The sequence below is a fragment of the Rhamphochromis sp. 'chilingali' genome, assembly GCF_963969265.1.
Source record: "Rhamphochromis sp. 'chilingali' genome assembly, chromosome: 11".
Taxonomy (NCBI): Eukaryota; Metazoa; Chordata; class Actinopteri; order Cichliformes; family Cichlidae; genus Rhamphochromis; species Rhamphochromis sp. 'chilingali'.
In genome coordinates this window covers 3,121,347-3,133,897 of record NC_137938.1, presented here as the reverse complement: position 1 = coordinate 3,133,897, position 12,551 = coordinate 3,121,347, and the positions used below count along the sequence as shown (strand labels likewise).

Sequence of the window (12,551 nt, the reverse complement as noted above, 5' to 3'; positions counted from 1 at the left end):
ATGTTTCTTGAGTGAGATTAATGACAAGCCTCATTTTTCCAGTAAGGACTATGCTACCCTATATTTTTATGCTGCCTCCACCAAAAGCTGTTGTTCTCCGAGCCTTCCTCACACTTTGACCCTATGATCAAACTGCCATAGGCGGAATCTGGACTCAGTGCTGACAGACTGTTCCTCTCAATGTTCATGTCCCAGAACATGTTACTGACACCAGCACAGACAAGTCAAGCTCACAAGTATTAGAACTGCTCATTCGGAAAATCATCGGCTGCAGGATTAGTGAAGCTGAAGCAAACGCTGAGATTACAGCTGTAACTGTATCCTGATGCATAGAAAGTGGTTGATTAATAAAATAAACATTTAAATACATAAGCTGTTCAAATTGTTATACTCCGGCCCAGTTTGAGGGTTTTCCTGCTTTCTTCTTGTCATAGAGTCAATTTTATAATCTTTTCTCTTTCTCAGCTGGATGGTTCTCTATGACTCGACCTATAGGCAGTTTCCCTTTTCTGGGTTTGCAAGCACCTGTTTTATATTACGTCATCAATCTTGGCTTCATGGTTACAAAAAGCTGGGACCCACTTTGTTATGTTAACCCAGGGTTTTCCCTGCATGTTTGCATGAAAGGGCTGGTGTGACAACATCTGACCAATCTAAAAGAGCATCTCACAGTTCATAACACTTTTCTTTCACAGAAAAGGATTCCTCTGCGTGTCACCTGTAAAGAAAATAAAAGCAATATACCAGTAAAACACCACAGGATTGTAAAAAGGACAAGAGGTGAATCGTTCATCTGGTGATTTAGCACGCAGAGCAGCAAAATAAACACTTTAATACCAGGTAATTATCTTGTCACTGAGCTGCTGTTTACTTTTAAGGTGATGGAAAGCTAAACTGTCCCACAGGCTGATAAAGGAAATGTGGAAATCACTTTAATGTGTCACAGATCAAAGTGAAATAATGTGACTGACTGAACTGATGCTCTGTGTCCTGTGTTGTAGCTGCTTTTTCACCACAGAAAAAAGACAAGACAGCAACTCAGTCCAATGAAAGCTGAACTCGACTTATCGACATAAGACCTCAAGAAGTGAAAATGACGAGACCATGTTCAGTCGTTTGTTCGATATGATTTATTTTGAGCACATTTTGTCCACACTCCATAACAGTGGGTGGCAGTAATGCACCGTTCTGCTGTTTGCAGCCGCTAATAAACGTCAACAAGACGAGAGCGAGCGGTGGCTGCAGCTAGCTGTCAGGACCGAAATCGCGCGTGTCCGAGAGGAATCATGTTTGAAAACTTCAGAGAAAAGCTTCACATCGTCCAGCAGGATTTCACAACGGGGTTGGTCCGCTGTTTTCTGCACTAGTGAACTTTGGGTAACGTTAGCTGAGTTCGTGCATTAGGTCTTGCCAGCGTGTAGCATAGCAGGTAACGATAGCTAATGAAAAAACAACTGCAGTGTGTGCTACAGAGAGCAGCGGTTACTGAACCAACCAACCAACCAGTTCTTATTCTGCTTTTGTGCTGGCTGAATGCGTCAGCATACCCAGTACTAATTTCCATTTGTTAGCGTGCCAACTGGTGCGATCCCAGCTGTTTACGTTACTGCTGTCAGCTGATAGTCATGTGATGACCCCCTCCCACAAACAAACTTTTGGAGTGCAGCTGTTTTGTGTGTTTGAGGGAGAGTGTGTGTAATCGGGCTCTATTCTAAGAAGCAGGTTCAGCTAATAACGCGTTTGTTATCTCTGAGAGGAGGGAAACTCTGTTTGTGTTCATCAAATAGAGTTAGCGTTAACTCTGAGTCAGTTACCAAGGTAACAGACGGTAGTTACCTTAGTTTGTTACTTTGTGTTCTTGACTTAAATGCGTTTTTGTAACAATGTGGTCATGGAGATGCTGTCAATATTTGAATGAATATGAGTCTCACACTAAACTGAAAATAATGCAGCCTGCAGACAGCGTGTGTTCTGACTACAGTTCATGTTAACTTTAATGGATGAATATTAAACTTTTTGAAATGTTCAGAAAGTTAGAGACCGAGCCTCGACATATTTTGCACTAAAAATCACCTGAATCAGTCTCAGTGGGTTGACCCAAAAATCTGATCCGCTCTAAGAGGATCTCGGCTAAGCTGACTTTTTCCTTTTCTTGTCTCCCCACAGCTTCAAGATACTTGGAGACAAATCAAGAAATACCAAAATGAAGAGGAGACCCAGGTGAGAGCTGGGTCTAAAAAAAAAGTATAAATATATATATATATATATATATATATATATATATATGCATGCCGCAAATTTAAGCGGCATGATTCATCATTTAGTGAGTTCATTAGTTCGACGTTTTCCATTAAACAGTTCTCAAACTGAAATTAATATCTGAGTGTTTCTTAGTTTTAGTCTAGTGGGTTAGTCTATGTTTTTTTCCTCATTTAGTCAATTAAGAAATTAGTCACCAGGAACATCCATAGTTTGAATCTCGGGGTGACCTAAAGGTCAGAGGTCAAGATTTCTGAAAATCTTGTGAATGTGATACTGAGAATTGATAGCATACATGCATTTACTAAAAATCTTGGAGGAGATCAAATCTCAGTGACCTCGACCTCCAGGTAAAGGCCAGAAAACAACTTCCCTGAAATGTTGAAGTTGATACCACAGGTGTGTCTGCTGGGAGGCTGAGAGGTAGTCGTGGCAGGTGCCAGTGTTTTTATATCACTGAATTCTTCAAAAAAACAAAACAAATAAACTGTTCAAAACTACTGACCCTGTGTGAGAAAGTATTTGCTGCCTCCTGTTAAATCATTAAGTAACGGTGACCAGCCACGTTCTTGTGGAAGGCTGAGTTTCACCAGCCAACCAGCAGGTTTGATTCAGAACCTGTTTTGCTGTCGGGTAACAGTACTAACCACTTCATCACTGTGCTGCTTATCCTATGCCTGAAAAAGGCTTAAGATTCCTCAGGAAACTCAACTTAGTGTCTGGATATAATGCAATAAATGCAGTGTTGTTTCATTGGAGTATAAGGATTAGCAGAAATGGCTAGCCATAACAAGCTGACCATGTAAGTAAGCAGCTTCATTTGTGACAGACAAACATTGTGTGATCCGTCTGTCTGTTGTCCAGGTTTGAAGAGCATGTTCCTCATTTCAGTGCTGGCCTGGAAGTCCTGAACAGGTGTCCTCACACACACACACACACACACACACACACACACACACACACACACACACACACACACACACACACACACACACATTGAGTGTATTAGGAAGTTTGATATAAAAGTTGTGTTTATGCTGTTAAAATGATTATTTGTAGGTATGAGGAGAGTTGGTTTCTGCTGCATAAAAGAACGAAGGACTGTGCTCAGGCTGCAGAGGTACGAGCTATTTCTCTGTTTTTGCCTTGTTAGAAATCTACTTTCACGTCTCGCGGCATCGTTCGTTTACCTAAATTTAAGAGGTAGAAGAACTAAAAAACCTCTTTTAAAATTATTATTGTGTAAGTAAAACAGTAGGACTGAATGAGGGTATGATACCTCTTTTCTTTTTTCCACTGTTTGTCTGGGGTTGCTTGAATATCAGTTGTATAGAGTTTGCGACTGTCACATTAATGCAAAGCTGGGTCGTTTTAATATTCATTAGTGACTGAAGAAAAGTTATAGTGTCCGTCTCCTGAATCCAAACTGGAGCCAAAACAGGAGAAATCTGCTCTCTCTTTCTAGTCCCTGTCAGGACTCTTGCTGCAGCATTTTGGATTAGCTGAAGGCTTTTCAGGGAGTTTTTTGGACATCCTGATAATAATGAATTACAGTCGTCCAGCCTGGAAGTAATAAATGCATGAACTAGTTTTTCAGCGTCACTCTGAGACAGGATATTTCTAACTTTAGAGATGTTGCGCAAATGGAAGAACGCAGTCTTACATATTTGTTTAATATGTGCATTGAAGGACATGTCCTGGTCAAAAATGACTCCAAGGTTCCTCACAGCGTTACTGGAGGCCAAGGTAATGCCATCCAGAGTAAGAATCTGCTTAGATACCATATTTCTAAGCTTTTCAGGGCCGAGTACAATAACCTCAGTTTGATCTGAATTAAGAAGCAGAAAGTTAGCGGCCATCCAGGTCTTTATGTCTTTAAGACATTCCTGCAGTTTAACTCATTGTGTGATCTGCAGATGATCTGTTAGGTACGTAAGACTGGAGCTCTGCTTCCTGGTCCCAACTCTGGATCGTCACTTTTTGGGGCGTTTAATAAATGTGGCCAGATTTCTAGAAATGAGAGCTGTGCCATCCAAAGTGGGATGAATGCTGTCTCTTAACAAGACCAGGTTTCCTACACAAAGTTGCTTCCTCCTCATCGTCACCCAGCCAGGAGTCTTAGCTAATTATAGGCCAATCTCCAACCTTCCTTTATATCAAACATCCTTGAAAGAGTAGTTGTCAAACAGCTAACAGATCATCTGCAGAGGTTTATTTGAAGAGTTTCAGTCAGGTTTCAGAGCTCATCACAGCACAGAAACAGCTTTAGTGAAGGTTACAAATGATCTTCTTATGGCCTCTGACAGTGGACTCATCTCTGTGCTTGTCCTGCTAGACCTCAGTGCAGCGTTCGATACTGTCGACCATAATATCCTATTAGAGCGATTAGAACATGCTGTAGGTATTACAGGTACTGCACTGCAGTGGTTTGTATCATATCTATCTAATAGATTCCAGTTTGTGCATTTAAATGGAGAGTCCTCTTCACACACTGAGCGTAATGTAGGGTTCAGTGCTAGGACCAGTTGGCCTATTATACATGCTTCCCTTAGGCAGTATCATTCAAAGGTGTTGCATTACAATTTAATTGGTGTGCAGATGACACTCAGCTCTATCTGTCCATGAAGCCAGATGATGCACATGAATTAGTTAAACTGCAGGAATGTCTTAGAGATGTAGAGACCTGCACTTTTGCTTCTAAATGCACATGTGATTGAGGTTACTAAAAATCTGAGAAACATGTCCAACCAAATACGGACACCAGATGGCTTTTCTTTGGTCTCTAGTCTGTTGAAATTTCCAACTGTGAACTCTTAAAACCAGGCTTCTGTTCTTCTTATCATTTTCATTTTTCATTACATTCTCATTCATCATATTAATCAGACTTATAGTTTTAGCTCTTTATTGTTATTGTACAGTAACACTGGTGAAAGTCGAAACTAGTTCATGCATTTATTACTTCCAGGCTGGACGACTGTAATTCATTATTATCAGGAAGTCCTAAAAACTCCCTGAAAGCCTTCAGCTGATCCAAAATGCTGCAGCAAGAGTCCTGACAGGGACTAGAAAGAGAGAGCAGATTTCTCCTGTTCTGGCTTCCTGTTAAATCCAGAATCAGTTCGTAGGCTCTTTAAAAGTAGAATGGCATAAATAAATGTTTATGTTTGTATTTCTTTATAATTTTTTTTAAGCTCAGCACTTCACAGATACAGTGATTTCTAGCAATTCATAGATTACAACTAAGGAAGTGGCTGCAGGACAACACAGTGACTTCAACCTGAAAAATAAAAACAACGACTCTGAATCAGCTCTGCTTATATTCAGTTAGTTAACAGTTAGACAGCCTGTGGTTTTGTGCCGGTGGCGATCACAGACGACCTAACAGTTCCTACTGCCTCTGGTCTGCTCACGGTCACACCTCTGTTTGTTTCAGGCACTGGATGGTGACATAGTGATGCTCTCAGCACACTGGGAGAGAAAAATGACGTCACTAACACAACTGCATGAACAACTGCAAAGCTTGCCAGCCTTTATCAGCGATCTTGATGCCATCACTGCTAACATAGGTTCGTGTTCATTTCTGTGGTCAGATGACAGTCAGCGGGTCAGATGATGATATGATGTCAGCCGCCTCAGCGTTTAGAGCTTCTACTTTAAGGATTGAACACAAAACCTCAAGTTTCCATGTTGAGTAATGCTTTACACCGAGGTCTGACAGCTATGCTACGAAGCTTAGTCAAGTGTTGATACAAAATAATAAGATAAACCTTTATTAGTCCACGTGTGGGAAATTTGTTAGATTGTTAACCTGACTTAAGCAATGAGAGAAACTTAGTAAAGGGATGATAACAATACGTTAAATGTAGTCTTATTAACAGAGATTGTATTAAAAAGCAACTTGTATGTGAGCACCTTAGTATATCAGTAATTCCAAGGACATGCAGTTTATGGCTTCACATTTTCCAGCAGCTCTTCCTGCACTGCTCATATTAAAGTGACCGAAACAATCTGGCCAACAAAGACAACAGAATTTGACTTTTTACACATGGGCAGTGTTTTTGACAAAATGGAACAAAGATGCAGGTTTTTGTGGTGTTTATGTGCGATTGTTTCCAGCTCATTTGGAAGGCGACTTTGAGGAAATGGAGAGCAGACTGGTTTACCTGGAGGTACTGTGTTTGCAGTGTGAGCAGCAGACAGCCAAACAGCAACATATCAACCAATCAGAAAACTACAAGAAAAAAAAAAGGTATGACAGTTTATTTTTCCTTCTTAATGAAAAACCTTTATATGTGAGATATTAAAATCAAACTGATTTAAAAAGTGATAAAATGATCTTTATGTAATTATAAACATCAAAAACAGACCATTTATATAGAAATAGGCAGGCATCAGTGAAATGTATTGTCTTAGATTTATGGCTGTCATTTTTGAGTGTCTTTGTGACTCCTGTCAGTTTGATTACACTAATTACATTCAAAGTGAAAAAGCAGAAGTGTCACCACATTATTTAAACGGTCAGAGAAACAGAATGACCTTAAATGTTTATGTGATTAATGAAAATCTTCCTTTCTGTAAATAGGAGGGAGTTGGAATTACTCGAAGGTGAGTTTCTGCGTGTTCATCCTCCAGTTTCTTACATGTTATTCTCAACAATGGTAAACCTGGTACAATACCAGCAGATGTTGTTTAAGCTGCGTTTCTTCCTGTTTTGTAGAGGAGTTGGGTTCTGAGCATGCTCAGAAAGTAGCAGAGCTGGAGCTGGTCATGCAGCAAAAACTGAGAGAGCGACAGAAAGTCTACGAAGAAGCCTTTAACCAAGATGTGGAAAAATACCTGTCCACTGGATACCTGCAGAACAGAGGTAAGACAAATGAAAGATTGTTAACACTACTTTGTCTAACTATATGAAAATGTATAAATAATGAAATGACAAATAGCCTTTAACACCCAAACAAAGACATCTGCTAAGAAAATGACTAATGGTGAATAACTTCAGGATAATAAAAAACAATCCATATCTTCCTCCAAATGGGCTTTTTTCATCGGCTCCGTCTCTTCATATATAAGATGGAGCACAGCTTATCTTAATGACCTTGTAGTACCATATCACCCTATTAGAGCGCTTCGCTCTCGCTCTGCAGGCCTACTTGTTGTTCCTAGAGTATTTAAAAGTAGAATGGGAGGGAGAGCCTTCAGTTTTCAGGCCCCTCTTCTGTGGAACCAGCTTCCAGTTTGGATTCAGGAGACAGACACTATCTCTACTTTCAAGATTAGGCTTCAAACTTTCCTTTTTGCTAAAGCATATAGTTAGGGCTGGACCAGGTGACCCTGAATCCTCCCTTAGTTATGCTGCAATAGACGTAGGCTGCTGGGGGATTCCCATGATGCACTGGGTGTTGCTTCTTCACTCACTGTGTATTTATACACCACTCTGCATTTAGTCATTATTGTTATTCTCTCTTCCACGGTGTCTTTGTCCTCTCTTCCTGCCATCAGCCCAAACAGTTCTGCTAGAGGTTGTTTTTACCTTGCAATACAAAGTGCCATGAGGCGAGTGCTGCTGTAATTTGCTGCAAAATAAATTGAATTGAACTGTATCAGCCAGGACTAGTTGGGGGTTAGGAGAGGAAGACCACTGTACCACAGTACCTTTAATACCTGCAGCTGCACTGAGGTCTAGCAGGACAAGCACAGAGATGAGTCCACTGTCAGAGGCCATAAGAAGATCATTTGTAACCTTCACTAAAGCTGTTTCTGTGCTGTGATGAGCTCTGAAACCTGACTGAAACTCTTCAATAAGCCTCTGCAGATGATCTGTTCGCTGGTTTACAGAGATAAAAGGAAGGTTGGAGCTTATCCTAAGACAGCTGAGTCAAGTGATGGCTTTTCAAGCAATGGTTATTTACTGCTAATTTGAAGGCCTGGGGTATGTAGCCCATTAAAAGAGCCCACATACAGCCTCTTTTACATTTTTAGAAGTCATGTGAGTAGGGCTGCCACGATTAGTCGACTATCAAAATCGTCGACCACTAATTTAATAGTCGACGCGTCGTTTGAAGCTTTGTAAGATCCCAAAAGACGCAGGAATAAGTAGCAGGATTTAAGAGTGTAATAACGGACTGAAACAGAAGCACTGCATGTACAAGGATGCCAGCTGCCGTTAAACCCCGAAGAAGAAGCAGCTGTGTCCGGTGTCGTAGCTGTGTCCAAATTCAGGAACCGCATCCTACTGTGCCCACTTTTGTAGGCCGAAGACTCCGACAAATGCATAGCCCAGCTCAGTTTCCAACAATGGCGGCAGCTAGTTAGTTTTAACTTTACTCTTATTATTCTTTCTGGGTCGCAAAATAAACGTTTAACATGTTATCAGGCGAGAATGTAGCTGTGTAAACCTCAAATATCTGCTCAGTTTATCAAGACGCCACATATTTTCAAAAGCGCTCCGACGTTTTTGGAGACATCTGTTACCCACTAGCTCGATAGCGAGCCGGGAGCTAGGCTCACTAGCGCCGTGAGAACACCGGACTCCCGGCAGATCGTTTTCAAACCCACCGCCGTCTTTCGCTGCTCAGGTTAAACATGATATATGAGTCACTTAGATCACTTAAAAATGTTATTTGTAATATGTAATGTTATATTTTTTTTAGTATTTTATTTGTTCCTGAGTAAATCGGTCTGGCTGAGATTAAAGTTTTTACACAGCTGAATAAACGTCAAGCAGACAGCTGATTATCAGAAGTGTGAGATGCTCGAGAATTTACTCCAGTGTCCTGTTATATTTTAGATAGCAAGGAGTTTATTAAACTTCACCGAGACAATCTGCAAATTTCATTAAAATTGAATAAACTATCATCTTGTCTTTATTTTTAGTTAGCACCTTAAAAGCTTAAAGCTGTAAGCTAATGATAGTTATATAAGAGCAGATGCTGCTGGTGCAAGAAGCTGAACGCTGTACGTCCAATGGATGATCATCTGACTAGTCGACTATCAAAACAATCGTTTGTGGCAGCCCTACATTTGAGTCTAATGATAGATTAAATGCAAAGGCTGTCATTTTCAGCAACTGCATGGATGTTAAAATCACCCACTCTAATTATTTTACCTGAACTGAGTACTAAAAAAAAGTCTGAGACAACCGAGAATTAAAATAAGGGCGAGGTGAGGGGATCAGTCCCGTGTTTGCAGTGGTGATTGAGAGGTTGCAGGGGCATCCATATTGTGTTCTGGCAGACAACACTGTGATCTGTAGTGAGTCTGGAGAGGTGGATGCATGTTCTGGAGAAACGAGGAGTGAAAGTAGGTGTAAAGACAGAACGTGTGTGAAATATACACCCTGTTGATTGAAACGATGCACTGTTTGCCACATGTAGTATGTATCAGTAACTGTAGAGTTCGTATATTAAGTTTAGCAAATTGCATAATTGGAGTGTACGTTTACTTTTGCAGAGCCAGCAGGTGCTGATGTTTGCTCTCTGGATCAGGTGACACTAACTAACACAGACCAAGAGGCTTTGGATGACTTCCTCAACTCCAGTGGAGATGAAGTCACTACTGAATCATCATTGACATCAGGTAATCTCAACTCAAGACATGTTGTCATAGAGTACAAAGCAGAATTATTTATCCTGACAAAACAAAATCAGCTTGGTAAACTCATACAAACATGTCAAAACATCAGCATGTTTAATGTTCCAATACAATATTTCACACTTGTGGTCAGACGTGTACATGTAGTGATCGTGGACATGGCTGTCATGGTCATTTTGGACTTTTCATGATTTCTTTGAACTGTTCTTTTCCAATGGTCCATACAGGGGAAGTCAGTAAGTGCATAAGAACAAGCCAGGAAATTGATCCCAAACATCCATCTAAATGGTTTTATAATGAGTAAAAGAAGGTGAATATAAAGCATCTGGAATGACCTGAAGCATTTAGAAAATGCATAAAAGCTGTGTCTGTGATAGTAAACCAGCCAATTTAAATGAATGTTACCAACTCTGTCAAGAAGCGTGGTCAAATATCCTGCTTACATCATGCCAGAAGCTTGTTAATAGCAACATTGAGTAAAACTTGCTAAAGGACATTTAACCAAATATTGAAGGTGTATTAGTGCAGCTGTATGGATATGTACTAATGTCAGTACTAATATCCATCATTCTTTCAAGTAAGATGTATGCTGTACAATCATTCCACCCTAAAACAGAAAACAATCTAAGAGCTCTTTTTGAGGTTGACCCCTGCCCAGTGTTGCCAACTTAGCGACTTTGTTGCTATATTTAGCGGATTTTCAGACCCCCTTTGCGTCTTTTTTTCTAAAAAAGTGACTAGCGACAAATCTGGCGACTTTTGCTGGTGTTATTAGGAAGACTTATGACCACTTTTTGAGATGAGAGCACGTATCGCTCTTACTCTCCACAAGCACCGGGTGCTGCCGTGGCCACCTGACCCGTGCCAAAGCGCTCACAGGTGGCGGTCCCCACGCAGCAGTCACCTCCAGCTGCTGTCAGAGCAGGAGGTGCTGACCCCTACGCATCCAAACTGCAAATGAATCGCACATGACGAAGCCGCTGCACCCACCCTGACTGTAACGCAGTCAGTTCTTCTTTTACTTTTTGTGGATCACAAAGTTTAAAACTACTTAAAAACACACAACTCGTCTCTACAGAGGAGCTATAAATGATGGAAGCATTAAATATTACGGTCAGATGAGGACTGAAAATTAAGCTTGTCGGGTACTCTGTGAAATAAGGCTCGTCTTCTCTAATAGGTCCAGACCTTACACGTTGCTCTTCTGAATCTTCGAACCAAACCTCTCCCCCAAACGACCAGCTGTCCAACAAGGATGTATTCTGGCAGCCAGAAGAGGAACTGGCCAGTCAGGAGAGCGATGAGCCTCTGGTGCAGTCAGACGAAGAGGATATTCATCCAGATATGGCGCTGGTTGGTCTCCATGATGTTGGTACACTCAGAGGCTCTGACGACAGTGACAGTTCAGCAGACCTGTGCACTGGCACCTACACCCTTGGAAAGGCCTGAATGTTGGACCTGTGGCTACTGCATTGATTTAGCAGGGCTTAGAGCTTTTTCTGGTCCTCAAAGATCTTCCAAATGTTAGCCTACAATGCTTTTTTTAAAGATATATTTTCTTTGTTTTTTCAAAATGTAAAGCTTTTGAAACAATGAATTGATTCTACTAACCACGTGTAGGCAGGTCAAAAATGTATTCGAACCAAAATCATTGTTGGTTTGTTTAAAAAAAAACAAACAAACCCAATTTGATGACCTGAGCCTTTAACATTAGGGCGCTGTATGCAAAGTGTTTCACAATCATAAGTATTTATCACCTGTTATAAAAATATCAATCTGTCATAGCAGTGTTTTGCATGTTTATGTGAAATTTATGATCTTTTGTCAGTTTTGAAACCCGGCAAGCTGATGATGATAAATTCTTCTGACTCAGACAAATGTCTAATGGATGGTTTTCATATTGTAATGTTTTTGTTTTTAATGAATTACATTTGAGGATGATGTGGTTGCACGTTAATTTCCTCTCTTGCACGTTATTGTTTAGAATATTTGATTCCAGCAATATGTGGATGACAACCAAAATGTTCTGAAAAAAGTGCACTAGCTTGGGCCAAGGGACAGACAGGGGACAGTCTACACTGGGGGAAAAACACCGGTGGAAAAGCCCCAGAGACGAGCAGACCAGAACACTCGATAGTACCAACTGCTGCTATACGAGCTGTCTGTATTTCTGTGCACGTGTTCTTGTTCTTTCAGTTTTTTCTATCAAAGGTTCCACTGTTGCATTTTAAGTCTGCTCGTGCGTTCCTGCACTGCTTATCTGTTATCTGTATTTTCTCAGCTGCAAATCAGGAAATCAGGGACAGGACGCCGTAATCTTGATCGATAAGCTTTGCTAGAAATATTCTTTCTGCAAAGAGAAACTCAGTGAGGCTCGAAGATTTGGAAGATTCAGAACAGGAGGTTATTTGCCTTTATTGGATTGACAGTAGAGTTAGACCAGGCACCTCTAGTAATGGGTCTATCCTTCAATACAAGAGTCACCTGCTCAACCCGGTGAATGAAAGCAGCGCTTTGATTAGACAGAGTCTGAAAATCCGTTTTAAGACGAGGATGAGATTGACCATTGGTCAGCTCCTAAACCATCGACAGCCAGCAAGGACAGAAATATGTATGTCTTGTGAATCTCAGTGACCTTTCCCAAGGAATGAGGCACGCTGCATGGCTGCCAGTATGCTGCAGCTCATTTAGCAGTTGCTTGT

General features: G+C 40.8%; 1 protein-coding gene across 1 annotated transcript; it reads left to right on the top strand.

The window, feature by feature from the left end:
* Positions 1 to 1,189: 1,189 nt before the first annotated feature.
* Positions 1,190 to 11,787, top strand: LOC308405758 (dysbindin-A-like). The gene is made up of 10 exons (XM_080896490.1): positions 1,190 to 1,342; positions 2,167 to 2,220; positions 3,124 to 3,174; positions 3,319 to 3,379; positions 5,693 to 5,825; positions 6,376 to 6,508; positions 6,842 to 6,864; positions 6,977 to 7,123; positions 9,709 to 9,834; positions 11,030 to 11,787. Exons 1-10 carry the CDS (start codon positions 1,287 to 1,289, stop codon positions 11,296 to 11,298), a joined length of 1,053 nt encoding a protein of 350 aa, XP_080752616.1. The 5' UTR covers positions 1,190 to 1,286; the 3' UTR covers positions 11,299 to 11,787.
* The last annotated feature ends 764 nt before the right edge of the window (positions 11,788 to 12,551 follow it).

Excerpts from the sequence above, each read along its gene's own strand:
- LOC308405758 (XM_080896490.1), top strand. The coding sequence starts at position 1,287 with ATGTTTGAAAACTTCAGAGAAAAGCTTCACATCGTCCAGCAGGATTTC. Across the intron at positions 1,343-2,166 it reads CAGCAGGATTTCACAACGGG|CTTCAAGATACTTGGAGACA; the intron begins GTTGGTCCGCTG and ends GTCTCCCCACAG. Across the intron at positions 5,826-6,375 it reads TGCCATCACTGCTAACATAG|CTCATTTGGAAGGCGACTTT; the intron begins GTTCGTGTTCAT and ends GATTGTTTCCAG.